Here is a 16105-nt window from a genome sequence, read left to right as displayed (position 1 = left end):
ATACAGTGGTTAATTTTCATTTTGAATTCTTCAGGGTGTCAAAAAATCCAATGGTATTTAATGAACCCTTCAAATACAGGGACTGAGTATACTATATTGAGGTAATGAACAGGGATTTTCTGAATGACCCTCTCACTACCCTTCTCAAAACAGACCCAACCCCTTCCCACCCCTACCTACACTGCCTGTAACACGCCTCCCTTCCAGCTCAGACTCCCACTTCTAGTAGCAAGTCCCTTCTCACCTCCACCCTAATAGAAGAAAACTCAGATCTACCATGTTTCCAAGCTACCTCAGCCCCTCCAAATAATACCAGCGTTTTCCATCAGAGGAGCTTAATGTAGTTTGGAAACAGTGGAGAAAGCCTCACAACTCCCCAGGTGAGGTAGGTAAGTATCATAATTATTATTCCCTATTTTACAGATTGGGAAGCTGAGGCACTGAGGTTGAGGTACAAACTTTCAGATGTGCGTGCGCTCGCTCTCTTTTCACCTTCATTTGGAGAGGTGGAATTCAGGCCCTAGCTATAACAATGTGGACACCCACAATTTGAGGGCATCTTTAAAAGTATTGAGTGAAATGACTTGTCGAAGGTGTCACAGTGACTCTGTGGCAGAGCCAGCAACAGATCCCTGGTCTTGTCTCCTGACCCCACTTCTGTGTCTTCTCCGTAAAACCATCTTTCCTCTGATTTAAATACTCTGAACTGCCTCAGCCGCTGGTACCTTCCCCTTTGTTCTGACAAGAGCTACAGATTGGCTGTCTGCTCAGTTCCTGGGAACTGCCCACTATCCCTCGGCCAAAAGTCTGACTCTGCATCTCGGCCTTTGGACAGAGTACTCGGGGAGAGAGCCTTGTCTACAGCTGAGGAACACACAGTGCAAGACAAGGGTGTCGCTGTGGTTTGGTGTGGAACTAATGATTGTCTAAGGCTTATTTTTGCCCTCTTTTGATCCTGAGGCCGCTGTACACAGAGCCAGTTCCTAGGTGTAAGAAAGAACAGCCTGAGCATGCTCTGACTTAATCAGACGGCTATAATAGGTTCACAGGGTCAAAATGGCAGCCAGTGTTCTGTTCAGCATAGGGTGTCCCACTCTGAGCCTTTCCTCCAGCCATGACCTCTATTATGGCAGCAGCAGGTAGGTGGGAACGTAGGAGCTGGTGTGCTAGCTTGTCGCCACTGGAGGATTCTCCTTGCACCGGGGTGATGCTCTCGTGGTGGCCAGAATCTGGCAGTGATGTGACTCAAAATGGTCGTGCCTATTGGAGGATCTGGCCCTCATGGTAATTTGGGAACCTTCATGTAAAGCATTACCTTTCTAAACATACAGCTCATCAGTGATACCAAAGCAGCTAAAGATTATAAAAAAAATATTTTTAACTTGCTAATTTGACAATATCCAGAGAACCTCTGTGGCAAAAAAGGAAAATTTATTGAAATAATTTAACAGGCGATGTCATTGCAGAACTAGGTAACAACCTGGTTAAAACAACTCCTTGTGCCTACAGCAGTAGCAAATCGCAGACTCTCCTAAGAAAGGTTTTGTTAGCAGTGGTGCTGGTTGACTTTTTTTACATCACATCTGTGCTTGCTTTATCATTCTGCCATCTGCTGTAACAAAATACAGGCAAAGCATTTTGGAAAACAACCCCTCCATACTTAAAACCGGCTCTGACCCAGCACACTTCTCTTCACTTCTCACAAGCTGCAGGGCCTGTTCTCCCCCGCCACATGCATGATGAATTACATACGCGTCCTGAGCGTGGGGAACACAGAATCCCATTGATTTTTGCCACAATGTTTCTATTAAACTAAATGGATGGTTATACATTTCAGTTTGTTGTAAAAATGTATTTGCTGAAAGGTCAAAAAAGCAGGGTCATTATCATTAAATGCTTAATTCTGGAACTCCAAATCAAACTTGTTTCCTGTTATGTATTGTCTGCAGATACGCAATGTATATTTGAGTGACAAACTCAGATTGCTAATGCATTGAAATAACAGAATATTGAGAGTGGTTTTGAGCACACACACTGTACAGCCCAGTCGATGTTTCTTCCTGGTGTAGCAGCGCAAATCTCTAGGTAGCCGTAAACTGGCTACACAGACTTCATTCCTGAACACATGTTCAAAGGTGATAAAATAAATGCAGATGGTTTCCCAAAACCTCAGTGGAGCATTTTTTACAATTACCAAATGGTCTGTAAAAGAACAAGAAAAAATTGGAGAAAACACAGTTTGACACAGATAGGCAAACCCAGTGTATCAGCCAATCGTTTTTGCAACAAAATTATGTATTTATAACGTAAAATATTGGGGAAACAATACTGACAGTTAGCTGCCTAATGGGAGCGAGTTTAAAAAGGCCCAAATTTACCAAGTACTGCTGGGCTACTTATTTCATTTAAGCAATTGATACAAAGAAGTTGGCTAGAGAACTCTGGACCTCCTTGAGCCACCACTGAAGTCAATAGCAAACGGAACTCTCCCTGACTACAGTGACTGTGCAGGATCAGACCCTACGCATTTAGCACAGGCTTTGTATGCTTACCTGCTGTGAAATATACACAGGAAATCTTACACACAGGATTTATAAAAACATGTAACCGACACAGACCATTACACTACAGCATTGTTGAGATGTGCAGCTTTTCTTCACTCAGGGCCCGATCCAGTTTCCTTTGAAATCAATGGCAATTGTTGTGTTGACGTTAGGCTCTGATCCAACTCCTACTAAGGGTAACACTTCTTTTCATTGTTATACAAAGGTGGGAATGAGGCAGTCAATCTAATAACCTTATGCGCCATGTTTCTTTGTCATGTAATACATTTCAGATGATCAGCGCTATACCGCACATGTTCTTTGCAACTTTCTTTTTCCACTTGCAAAACACTCCATACACTGATAAAGCTAGAGTCCTGGTGCCAGTTCTAATTACATGATTTACATGAGAAAATAGAAAATGATTTTCTCAAGGGTTAAGTCTCCTGATTTTCAAAAAGCTGAAGTGAAGGTTTTGGGCCAGATTCTGATGTTAATTACATTGGTGTAAATCTGACTTCAGTAGAATTACTGTGTCTCTGTTGATTTCAGGGGAATTACTGTGGATTTACACTAGTGTTACTGAGAGCAGAAGCTACCCCGTTAATGGCAACAGACTCACTAAAGTAAATGGAAATGACGAGTCTTTTCAAGTAAGTAGCAGTGTCTAACAAGCTCAGTTAATTTCACTACTTCATTTAGCGCATAGATATAGACATACACTGGATGCTGAAGTGCCAAGATCCCTGAATGTAAGGCTGCCTGCTTGTCTCTGAATAGCTTAGCTACCAGAACTGGCTGAAAATTTTCCATCAAAACTTTTCTTTTTATTAAATGGAAAATCGGGGATTTGATTAAATGCAAATGTTCATCGAAAGCATCTGCTTTCCTCAACATTTTCCCCCTTTTTCAGTGGGAAACAGAATTTTTTTGGCAGAAAACTGAATCAATTGGTTTGGGTTTTTTCAATGAAAAGTCAAAATTTTGCACTGAAAATTTCAGTAAAAATGACTGTTTATTTTTTTTCATTGGAATTCTCCAAAGAGAGGGGGGGATTGCAACCACCTCTGTGAGATATGGAGGGCTTGTCTAGATGAACAGTTAGCACACAGCAAGCTGGGGTATACACCTACCTTGCAGTAGCTTGCCGCACACTAACCATTGATATGGACCCTGCTACTGTGCACTAAAAGTTCTATAGTGCCCTTTGATCACCCTCACTTTGAAATGGGAGTAGATCAAAGTGCACAGAAGAACTTTTAGTTGACCGGCAGCAGGGTCTACACAGATGTTTGTGCTCGCAGGCTAGTGCACTGTTCATTTATACCCCAACTTGCCGTGTGCTAACTGGTCTCATAGACAAGCCATGACTTTCTCACCATATAAACCAGATCCTACGCTTTAATGATCATCGTGGTACAGAACCTCTATTATTGCTTGAGGAGAGAAAGGTGAATTTAGGGTTTAATCCTGCAAAGTGCTGGATGCCTCCTGTGAGGTACTGAGCAACCCAACTGGGGACCTGAGAGTTTTTTGCACCTTATCAGATCAGGGGTCTAGTAGGAGCCACACCTAATGCTGTCAGGCTCTGTGTACAATCATCCTCACACAGTCCTGCTGGTGTATTCCAATCCTGGCTTACAGCTATCCCAATCCTTGGCCTCATGAACAATCTGGACCAGTTCTGCAGTGTTTTTATGATGTGTTACACTGTCCATAGGGGATTAGAGAGACCACCCAATTCATTTCCTCTTGTGACTTATTGAGGATTTGAACCTGGTTCTCCAGTGGTGAAAAGATATAGGTACAAAGCCATCAGGCCACCTACTGTTTTGGTGCTGTGGCTCTTTTTTTTTTTTTTTTAATTTATGAAAGTTGAATGCAAAGGAGAGAGAGCTCATTTAACAATTTGAACGTGGTACATTGCAATTGTGATCCCTATTAAATTGGGGGCAGTTTCTGACTCTCTGGTTGTGTTATTCTTAAGATCCAACCTGATATAGATAATATAGGGAGCTTAATCTTGCGCAGACCATTGATGTCAGTGACTAAACTTCCATATGCTTTAATGAAAGTAAGGTCTGGTCCATTATATGGTATAATGTGGTTTACACTGTCTTCCATGGAGCTGCTCCATTTTACAATGGCTAAAGTTTTTGCTCAATGCATATTTATGTTGCTTCTACATAATAATGCAAAGAATAGAACAAGTTTTGTGCACAGAATTTAGAAATGTCTGTGTGAGGTATACAGCGGTCCGCTTATTTTTTTTGTAAGTGTTAACTCGTCTGTATGACACTGCAGTTTCATTTTAACTATTGCCTACTTGAGAACCTGATTCTTAATCGCATGCCACACAGAAAACAGTAATTCTTCAACGATCCTCCATAAAATACCAGGTTTGCTGAGCATTTCTACAGATGTTTTTCTCCATGAAAAATCGGCAATTGATGCTGACCAGCACTGCAGCTTTGAATGAAAGTGCAGCTTTGACATCCACTCCAAGATTGTATTCTTCTTTCCTAGAACTCTAAACCCAAGCTTCTTTTAAAGTTAAGACACCAACGGTTTTGTTTCTAATTTAAAAACCCCAGGCAGATAGAAACAATGTAACGATGCAGCAGAGTTAACAGATTATTGGAGAGGAGGAACCTGATCACAATAAATAGTATACTCTAAAGAAATCATCTTTTATATATTATATTAATGATCCACTTAGATTGCTTCTTGGCATTGGTAAGGTTCTGTTACAAATATTTTAGATTTTTTCCTGTTACTTCTAAAAGGAATTGGCAGCATTAAAAACCAGTTACAAAACAAATGTGCTTCAAAAACCTAAAGTAAAATTGCTGGGTTATTAGCAGCAGTTCTGGAACGCTAACAGAGGAAAAACAACAGTAATTGTAGTGGCAAAACTGGCATGACGTACAGAAAACGTATTTTACAGCTAGTCAGTGGCTGGAATGTTAATGTTAGCTGTAGGCCATGTTGTTTTCCTTTCAGTGGTGAGAAATTAACACTTTTAATTAAATATGAAAATATATGTGGTTTGCAGTGTTGTTGCTGCTGTGTTGGTCCCAGGATATTAGAGAGACAAGTTGGGTGAGGTAATACGTTTTATTGGAGCAACTTCTGTTGGTGAAAGGGAGAAGCTTTTGACATACACAGAGTTCTTCTTCAGGTCTGGGCCTGAAGAAGAACTCTGTGTAGCTCGAAAGCTTGTCTTTTTTTCCACTAGCAGAAGTTGCTCCAATAAAATCTATTCCCTAGCCTACTTTGTCTTGTGAAAATATATAGCAGGGGATAGAAATGGGTACACAACTCTTGACATTTATCTGATTTTTAACAAGTTTACTAAATGACAGTCACTGGCTTGACAATACTGAATGAAAAATACTGACGTTACACAGATTTTACAGTAAGATTATGGTATGCTGCTGCTAAGCAGAGTCACAAACATATTCTAATAAAACTGCAGCTGCCCACAGCTGAGGCACATGCCATTTTACTCCTATTTATTGAGAGAGAAAGCTTATATACCGTAGGTTTGCTGAAGTTTAATAAATAAGGTCAACTTATAATATATAAAACCATATAAACATTTATATGCTACATGCATATCATATAATTTAAAGTAATAATTTATATAGCAAAGAAATGCAGACTTATGTTCGTCCTATTTTTCTCGACAACGCACACACGCAGGATGTGTCTATTCTTATCCATCGCCAGCCTACGAGTTTATTGTTTTCCGAAGTCAGTGCTCTTACATACGTTTGGGATGTTTTGCACTGGGAGTTCCAGTGTTTATCATCAATGCCACGGCAGCCATTTTTTACCGGTTTGGCTGCTTTGCACCTTGTTTCGTAAAAATATTGTTTGACGGGAGAGTTGCCTGTTTTAATTTCTCCTAGCACTGTTACCTGGTGTCCTCTAATGTCGATAGCGGATGATTTGTCCGTGACCCATAAACTTTCACTGTCACATACAGAATATTCCCCTCGATGGCTCTTATGTTCTGCATACCTTTTCCTCCTGGAGGTTCTGTTCACCACTACAGAATTTCCAATATAATCTTCCATAAGATACAAAGGTGGAGGTTCCAGTGGGGTATTGTCACTCAAGAGGACCCGGGGAGAACTGTAGCGTTTCTGTTGCCTTAAGAGTTCTGCATCCATTGGGATAACGGGCTGGAAGTCTGATTTCACATTTTCAACTCCATCCACGTCCTGCTGAGACTCTGTTTTCTGCATAGTGTTTTGATAGTTTTCCTTGATATCTACCATCTGCTTGGAGAGTTTGTTTTTCAAAATGTCTGCCTGAATGAGTTTAATAATGAGAGAATTTATCGACTCTTCTGGCAGACTCCTTTGATCCATGTTGGTAGATTGGATGCCACGAAGATAAGCAAGAAATATCGCATAAAACAAGATGGACATCACCTTGTTCACCTGTAAGATCTGAAAAGAAACACAGAGTTAACTTAGAGCCAATGAAATAAGAATTCCTGGATGCAGTAGGATAGTCCTGACTTTTTTTTTTAACGTGTCTGACAGATGTTAGTCTGTGTAGACGAAGCTAGACCATGTGTTTGTTACAAGCTATTCCAAATATTTAATTACATTTTATGAAATAATATGGGTGACCCTTTATTATTAGTTCCATCTACATTTCATCCACGTTTCAGGCAGGATGATTTTATTTTTTGATTTTCACAGAGAGAGCTAGGTTAGTATGACCATATGGCATGTCTACACTGCCCCACAGTTAGGACTGAGAGGGCAGTGCACGCCAAAGTGCCTGCCATTCTATAACTCCTATGTGGACACGGGCAGTGTGAACTAAAAAGGTTCATAGTTTGCACTAATGTAGTCTTCTTCAAACCAGACTGCATTAATGTGAAGTAGGAACCTCTCAGTTCATACCTGCAGCTTCCAAACAGGAGAGTTACAGTGCAACATTTTGGTGTGCACTGCTATTCACATGCCCCGTCGTCTGAACTGCAGGGCAGTGTAGACCAGGGATTCTCAATCTTTTTTCATTTGCAGACCCCTAAAAAATTTCAAATATAGGTGTGAACCACTCTGGAAATTATGAATGGAGGGATGGACCCTTTAGGAAATCTATTGTCTGTACATATAGTTGAATTCCATTCAGTCCGTTTTCAGTCAGTCTTTTGCAGACCCCTTAGATGGGGTCCGTGGACGACAGGTTGAGAACCACTGGTGTAGACAAGTCTTAAGTTCCTCTCTCTACAAAGACATGTCCCCTCCACCTGGAAAGCATGGCACAAACTGTAGGCTAGGTCATTTTTCCACAGTCCTTTTAGCAGACACACCTCGTACTAAGAACTGAGATTATGCAGGCTAGCACTGAGAGGGGGTGTTGGGTTAAATTCATTGGTGGTGTAAATTGAGGAAACTCCATTAGTGTCATTGACTCTGTCAGTACAAGACTTCATGGACTGAGCAAGCTTAAAGTTTCAGCTCTATAAATGAATAACCATTTGAACAAGCCTGTTGAAAAATACTTTTTAATACTAATTGGAGACCATTTGAATAAGCCACTGTATAATCGGTTTTCTTAAGGATTGGCCTGACCACTAGATGTACGTGGGGGAGGGGAGATCAGAATTTACTCGGGAGCAATATGGAAACAATACCTCGCTGCTACATAGCATTGTGTATCAGTAGGCCTGAAAGTGCTTAAAAAAGGTCAGTGCCATCAACCCCCTTTTTACGTATGGGGAAACTGAGGCACAGAGAGGGGGAAGTGACCTGCCCAATGTCACTCATCAGGTCAGTGGTAGAGCTGGAAATAGAACCCAGATCGCCCGAGTCTCAGGAAGTGCTGTATCTGTAGACCGCCATGCACTGGGGAATAAAAACAGTAGCAGTGGTTCAGCCCACAGTGCTGTTCCTCCCTCTGTTCAGATGGCTTTTGATGTAGGAGCACATAGCCCAGAGACAGGGAAACAGTCAGGGATGAGAGGTTTCTTATCCTTTATTTTTGGAAAGCCATCATTTGCCCTGTACAAGGTGAGTATGAACTATAGATGGATTCACAGGGCATTTGAGCTGTGTGTTCTTCCGTAGTTGATTCTACATTCTGCACAAAGTGGGCTAAAATTTGACTTCAGTGGGAGGAGTGAGGGGCTCACCCTCTCTGAAGATGGTGGTGTTTGTTAGGAAGCCTACATATAGCTTAAGGAACAAGAGTTTAAAAACGAGGACCCTAAGGCTTGGCTCCTCTACCCACGGTTCAGCAACTGCGTAATTCTATGTGGTTCTTATACCACCCAAGTATCTGAGTGTCCTCCAGTAGCACGTTAAGAGATGTGACTCATCTGTCATAACGGTTTCAGTTTTTCTCTCATCCCCTTTGCAAGGGGAGAACTGTGTGCAGTATCATGCTTTCTGTTAAGGGATCTGTTCTGGGTTGACTTTTTGTGTGTCTTTAACTGAACACACGGCTATGTGTTTACAATTTCAAAAGTGTTGAGCATTCCAAAGCTGTCATAAATGCTAGGTACCCATTGCTTTAAATCTTGGCCTAGGTGCGTAACTTTAGGCATCCAACTTGAACATTTTAGCCTAAGATAACTGCAACTCCAATTGTACTAAAAATTGATATTCTAATAATATTCAGTGCTTATAAAAATAATTCAAAACAATCAACAAGCAATTACCCAGAACATTGCAGTGTTTGCGACCAGCATTTATAAGATTAGAGAGCACTTTTTTCAAGAATCATGCATGCACCTCCGAATGCATACCACATATGACGAGATAGGTAAGGTCATATATTTTATTGGGCCAACTTCACAGAGCTCTTCTTCAGGTCTGGGGAATGTAACCAGAGTGCCTAAGCTAAATACAAGTTATATAGTGGCCGTGACACAGTGTTTGAGCTGATCCGTAAGTGAAGTGGTTGTTTTAATTTGAATTACACATACTGCTGTACAAATAAGTGCCATTGGTCAACTTTGAAACGGTTAAACTGGGGAAAACACACAGCAAGAACTTCAAAGGCAGTCTCTGAACAGTTATAATGAAACTCATATATAACTCATTTAGCAATACTGAATTTCCTGCTTTGTACTTTGGAACTGCAGCAAAATCAGAGTTGCCCTCTGTGAATGTGGTGATCTGTCCTTTTATGGACAAGAAATGTGTTTTCTCCATTCTTACCTTTGTTACCGTATGAGTTCACCTAAACCTAAACTCTGTTGCTTGCAGCAAAGTTATGCTGTGTGTGCGTGTGTAAAATAAAAACCAGTCAAATGCTTATTGCTCTTCAAATAAAAATGACCTTCAGTGTAGACGGATCTGAGTACAAATAACACACTGTGTAAAAGACCCATGGCATGCAGCACTTGGTCTTGCTAAGTAAATCATTTGAACAACCAACATTTCATAACGCGTTGCTCAGCAGGTTTAACACAGCACTCAGGGGGGCTACCGCTGTGCCCCCAGCAGAAAGGTCAGCATAATGGTCACCGAAGCTAATACTGTGCTCCAGTCAACTGCTCCAAATATACCCATGCCAATATATAGTTGCATGTAATAACTTGGCTATCAGGTTTCAAAAGCGAAGTGGTCGCTAACAAAACCTACATCTTGGAAGTAGTTGATAATGTGGGAAAAGTGAAGGTGGATGCTCTGCATAAGCTGGACAGGGACTTGCAGCGTGTGAAAAGTAAAGGGTCAGGACCTCATGAGTACCTTTTGCAGAAAATCCTACTCCTGACTTGTAGCTGTAAGGCTAGACATCAGATCCAGCACTCAGAGCACACTTGAGGCGGTATCACAGGCAGGATATTTTTGGGTACATCTACACTTGCAGCTTTGTATAGCATACAGTCACCGCCTGCCCAGCTCACCTGGGAGTAAATGGCCGTGTAGGCACAGCTTAGATGGGTAGAATAGAAAAGAGTTCCCTACCTGCCTGAACCCCCATGATATATACCCAACCTGCTCTCGACATGCCCAAGCAATGCCTCCCACATCTACACCGCTATTTTCAGTGTGTCTTCCTCACTGCCAGAGCCTTTCCCCGCTGCCAGAGCTTTTCCCTGCTGCATGTCACTATCCTGCAGTGACAAATGTGGATGCAGCCTGGCTTTCATTGCAGCGTGTAGCTGCATGCATAGTGCCAATGTAACGCCGACAGACCCCGGTTGTCGGCAGGTGGGATTGAACCTGGGACCTCTGGAGCTTAGTGCATGAGCCTCTACTGCATGAGCTAAAAGGCAACCGGCTCTTAGCTAAGACTGTAGGGCAGACTCATTTTATTTCTCTTTAAAGTGGTCTCGGTGCCACTAGATGGGACAGAACACCACACCCAGAAGGTGTGTGGGTTACACCAATGTTCTACACACTTCCGTAAGTCTAGCTATAGCCTTAGATCACTCAGAAGCTACAGCTGGTTGATAATGTCTGCTCGCCTCTTTGATATTAGCCCTAGGCAGCATATTAAACTTGTTCCCTGACAGTTATATGGTTCTCCTATTTGCTTCCATGTGCAATTCAAGATTTTTTTATTTCCAACTATAAAGCCCTAAATGGTTTGGGCCAGGGCTACGTGAGATCAGTTTGTCTTCATGAGCTGCCACATTAGCTGAGGTCAGCTGTGACACCTGGGTTAGTTTACTAGTGTAAGTTACCCCATTAAGCTATACCAGTTTAAGGGCTAGTCTACACCGGCAATGCTAAAGCACTGCCGTGGCAGCGCTTTAACGTGGCTTGTGTGGTCGTGGCACAGCTTCTCTCCCAGCGCTCTAAAACAACCACCTTCTTGGTCACTTAGGCACTTTTGACAATTTTGTCCTAAGTGAGTTGCCCAGGGTAGCACACTGAGTCAACAGCATGGTGGGGAGGAGGGGGAGAGGGAAAATGAAGGTCTCCTGAATCTGCAATCTGCTTTCATGATGAGTCTGTGGGGCCACTCTGATTTGTTGATTGTATCTTGTCAAATGGTCACTCAAGCCTTTTCTAAAGCTTCACTGAATGGTAAAATGTTTCCATGTGGTGACAGTTTTGTGTTAATAAACTGGAATAAACTGATTTCAGAATGGTTAAAAATGGCATGTATAACTTTATTTCTGTCTGTTCATTTCAGACACAGCAGACCATAAGGGCATGCACAGCCATATTTTAAATTAATCTTTAGCAAGAGCATCTTCTAATAGATAGAAACATGACCACCTCAGAAATACCTGACCATTGCCAACAGAGAACTTAACACCAATTCTTCAAATGCTTGGCTCATCAAAATGGGAAATGACTGCCTAGGAAGGAGTACTGCAGAAAGGGATCTGGGGGTCATAGTGGATCGCAAGCTTAATATGAGTCAACAGTGTAACACTGTTGGAAAAAAAAAAGCAAACATCATTCTGGGATGTATTAGCACGAGTGTTGTAAGCAAGACACAAGAAGTAATTGTTCCACTCTACTCCGCACTGATTAGGCCTCAACTGGAGTATTGTGTCCAGTTTTGAGCACCACATTTCAGGAAAGATGTGGACAAATTGGAGAAAGTCCAGAGAAGAGCAACAAAAATGATTAAAGGTCTAGAAAATATGACCTATGAGGGAAGATTGAAAATATTGGGTTTGTTTAGTCTAGAAAAGAGAAGAGTGAGAAGGGATGTGATAATAGTTTTCAAGCACATAAAAGGTTGTTACAAGGAGGAGGGAGAAGAATTGTTCTTCTTAACCTCTGAGGATAGGACAAGAAGCAATGGGCTTAAATTACAGCAAAGGAGGTTTAGGTTGGACATTAGGAAAAACTTCCTGTCAGGGTAGTTTAGCCCTGGAATAAATTGCCTAGAGAGGTTGTGGAATCTCCATCATTGGAGATTTTTAAGAGCAGGTCAGGAATGGTCTAGATAATACTTAGTCCTGACATGAATGCAGAGGACTGGACTAGATGACCTCTCGAGGTCCCTTCCAGTTCCATGATTCTATCATCTTTTGGAACATGGGTTGCTTTTTGCACCTTATGTAAAGGTAGTTCTATTTGGTTTTGGCTCTGTACCTTCAACCATTCACTGACTTCATTAGGAGTTCAGGGTACTCAGCACCTTCCTATAGGCACTCAGGACTCCCCAATTTCCTTCAGCAGTCCCTGTGAGATACTTACTATCAACGTCTGGTGCAATATCAACCATGCTAGCTCTATCCCCAGGTTTATAATCAAATTCAGAAATCAGAACACTTCCATCACCTACCAGGTCCTTTCCAGTTGTGACTTATTTTAATTTGTCATTTTCATGGCTTGATACATAAGCCCTGTCTGTCTAGGCCTATAAGATTGCTGTAGCCTGGTTCTCCATTGACTCGCTTTGTTGTGTCGATGGTGTTAGGTGTAAGGACTGTGAGTCAGGACTCCGCAGTTCTATTTAGCTGTCTTACTGATTTGTTGGGTGACCTTGGGCAAATCATGATCTCCATTCCTTAGTTTCTGCATCTGCAAAATGAGGATTGGGGTGAGGCTTAAGTACCGTTCATAAATTGCTTTGAAATTCTTGGACAAAAGGTGCTATAAACACAAAGTATTATAATTAATATTTTTCTTATGACATGCTGATTACAAAAAAAAGTAGGAAACATTCATTTTTGAAAGGACTCCTTTTGGTTTCATCCCTCAAAGGAAGGATTGATGATGCTATGCCTGTAGAGTGAAATTTGGTTTGAGAAATACACACAATGGCCATTTGTTGTTAACCTAGAAAGAGGACATGGATGTCAGGGGAGGAATGTTAGTCCCCTGTAATGTAAGTGGGCTACCTGAAGAAGAATAGTAGAGATGTGTCTCTGCTCAGTATGTAGAGGTATCTTTCTCCCCATTCTTTAATGGCATTTATGGCATTGTTGCGATGTGTATTTACATGAGTATTCAGAATGGAAATGTTTGTGCAATCTTCTTCTATCTAGGTACATATATGGCTCTCATCCCATTAATATCTTTCTAATACACACACATTTATAGGTTCAGCTACACAACATTCCCATGAGGAAGCAAAATGCTATTTCCCCCCTTTTACAAAGGGTGGAACTGAGGCATAAAGAAATTAAACGACTTGCCCAAGGTCACACAGGAAGTCTGGGGCAGAGCTGGAAGCTGAAGCCAGATTTCCCAAATCCTAGTCTACTGCCTTATCCTCAAAGACTACCTTGGAAGCTCTTTGAGAGTTTGGGAGCTAAGTGGTCAAGTGATTAGCATGCTAAATGTGTAGGCAGTGTGTCATCTACTGAGGAAGCAGAAACGATTCCATGTGACTTAAGTTACCAGTCAAGTAGTTAATTAAGCCCAGCAAATACTTAAAGCAGTAGTTGTGGCAAATGGTTTGCAAGTGCCCAGAAGCTGAAATATTTCCAGGTATCTCATTCACTACATAATTCTGAGCACCATCCACACCTGTAAAAATCTAAGGGCCAGATCCTGAGGTGGTGTAAATAAGAATATCTCTATTGCCTGCCTGGAACCTATGCTAAGTTTACACCAAAAGAGAACCTAGCCTGCACATCCTCACCCCCCAAGATCATTTTCAAATGGAAAAATGGTCAAATGCTTCAAATTGTTCACTGCAGATAGTTCAAGCAGCTCTAGTATTAGGCCTAATTTGATGTAACCTTTTCATTAATGAGAAAATTAATTACATTTGCAGCTGAATGGGGAGGGGATGCAAACACCAGTGAGCAGAGAGAAATACAATCTCTGCTGGGGACCTGAAGAGGTTAGAAAAATTGGCAGAAAATAACAATGAGAGTCAAACTAGAAATCGCAAGCTAGTACACCAGGGGAATAATAATCCTAAACAAAGCTATTCAGTGGGAAAGAGAAACTTCGAAAGCAGCAATGCCTAACCAGACCTAAAAGGGATATAAAGCCTTGGTGAGGCACAATATTTAATAAATCTAAATACTGGACAGAAACATAGATGTGAACTTAAAATGGGAAATAATGGCAAAGAAATCCAATGTTTGTTTGAGCTGTTTATGCAGAAGCATCCTACTAGAGAGCAGAGAAGGGACGGTCTTTCTATAGCAGTGGTTTTCAACCTTTTTTCATTTGCGGCCCCTTAAAAAATTTCAAATGGAGGTGTGGACCCCTTTGGAAATCTTAGACAGTCTGCGGACTCTGCAGACCAGAGGTTTAAAAACACTGCTCTATAGCATTGGAAGGCATATAGAACATTGCATGCAATTCTAAGGGCAGAAGGATGTTGCCATAGCATAGGAGGAGGATGGAAGACCAACAAAAATGAATTTAGGGCTTGCGGCACAGGCTTTGGAGGAAAGGTCAAAGAAGTAAATCTGTATAATTTGGCGATGTGGTGACAAATAGGGCACGAGGCCATGATAACCCAATGGAAAGCACCAGTGAGAGAGAGGGGTTTGTTTTTTTTAAGAGTGGTGGAAAAGGGTATAATCAGGAGAAATGGGATTAAACTAAGGAAAGGGAAGTTAAGGCTGATTATCAAGAATAAGAAGTTTTTGAGTTGTACAAGATGTTCAGAACAAAACCAAAGCCACACAAAAGAGGCATGGTTTCATGTTTCATTAGTCTTGAAACTCCATCTAAGTTTGTTGAACAGTTTTGTAAAGGTTCACAAACTTTCCAAGTAAACCTGAACCTAGTCTGGCTCAACTAATGGTTTTGCATCAAAATCGGGCAATAGTTGCAGTTCCTCTTGGTTTCAACTGAGATTTGCTTTGAAGGCTTAATCTCCCCATAATTAAGGTTGAGACCAGTCTTCCATCTGAAGTTTACTTCTGCCCATGCCCCATTATTTTTCTGAACACAAACCAATCCTCTTGAAATTTCACAGACACAATCTTTATTTCAGAGTAGAATTCTTCAGGAAAGTTCAAGGCCCAGGTCTCAAGGAATTGGGAAACGCATTTGGGTGAAATGGTTTGGTTTTATTTGTTTTTAAATGCTGTTCTCCCTTAGATCATTTTTTAAATTATTTTTGATTTGTTAAAATGAGAAATGACATTAGTCAAAGACTAAATTTGTTTTAATTTGTTGTTCCATTTGATACTGGTGACTTTGACAAGTTGTTAGGGCAGTCCGGAGAAGGGGAAATGCAGTTAAGGGCATATGAACAATCAGGGTCCTGCCCCTCTGCTACCATACTGATGATAATTAGAATCTTAGAGCTGATCAAAAGTTTCTACACCAAAATGTTTCCATTGGAACATGGAGCTTCATCAGCACTGCAAGTTTCTGTTGGAAGATATTGATTATTTGTATGATGCTTTTAGATTTTCCAGTCAGAGAATTCAAAATGAAAATTTTTGTTTCAAATTGACATTTCAGAATGTAATGACTTTTTTTGCTTGGATTTGACTTAAAATGTAGATTTTGTTTTGGTTTTTGGAAATGGAAGAGAACATTTTTTTATGATCTTTAATTTTTGGGTATTGCCCCCCCCCCTTTGAGCTTTTTCACTTTCACCTCTGAAAAACGGGAGTGGGGGGGACAGTAAAAATAAATTGTGCGCATGTGAGAGAAATCGTTTTCACACTTTATTTTCCAATTGGTATATTTGAT

At 41.1% G+C, this 16105-nt stretch overlaps 1 protein-coding gene and 1 long non-coding RNA gene across 2 annotated transcripts in view; both read right to left on the bottom strand.

Moving 5' to 3' along the window:
* Positions 1-492: 492 nt before the first annotated feature.
* LOC141985063 (uncharacterized) overlaps positions 493-16105 on the bottom strand; it is a 63215-nt gene continuing 47602 nt past the window's right edge. Inside the window, exon 2 of the long non-coding RNA XR_012638865.1 lies at positions 493-2202. This is a non-coding gene — a long non-coding RNA (uncharacterized LOC141985063). The remainder of the gene's footprint in view (positions 2203-16105) is intronic.
* Positions 5949-16105, bottom strand: part of NTF3 (neurotrophin 3) — a 55966-nt gene continuing 45809 nt past the window's right edge. Inside the window, exon 2 of the mRNA XM_074948791.1 lies at positions 5949-7003. Within this exon, the coding sequence (XP_074804892.1) occupies positions 6209-7003 (795 nt within the window). The 3' untranslated portion in view covers positions 5949-6208. The remainder of the gene's footprint in view (positions 7004-16105) is intronic.

The sequence above is a fragment of the Natator depressus genome, chromosome 1, assembly GCF_965152275.1.
Source record: "Natator depressus isolate rNatDep1 chromosome 1, rNatDep2.hap1, whole genome shotgun sequence".
Classification (NCBI taxonomy): Eukaryota; Metazoa; Chordata; order Testudines; family Cheloniidae; genus Natator; species Natator depressus.
This window is presented reverse-complemented; position numbering and strand designations above follow the sequence as displayed.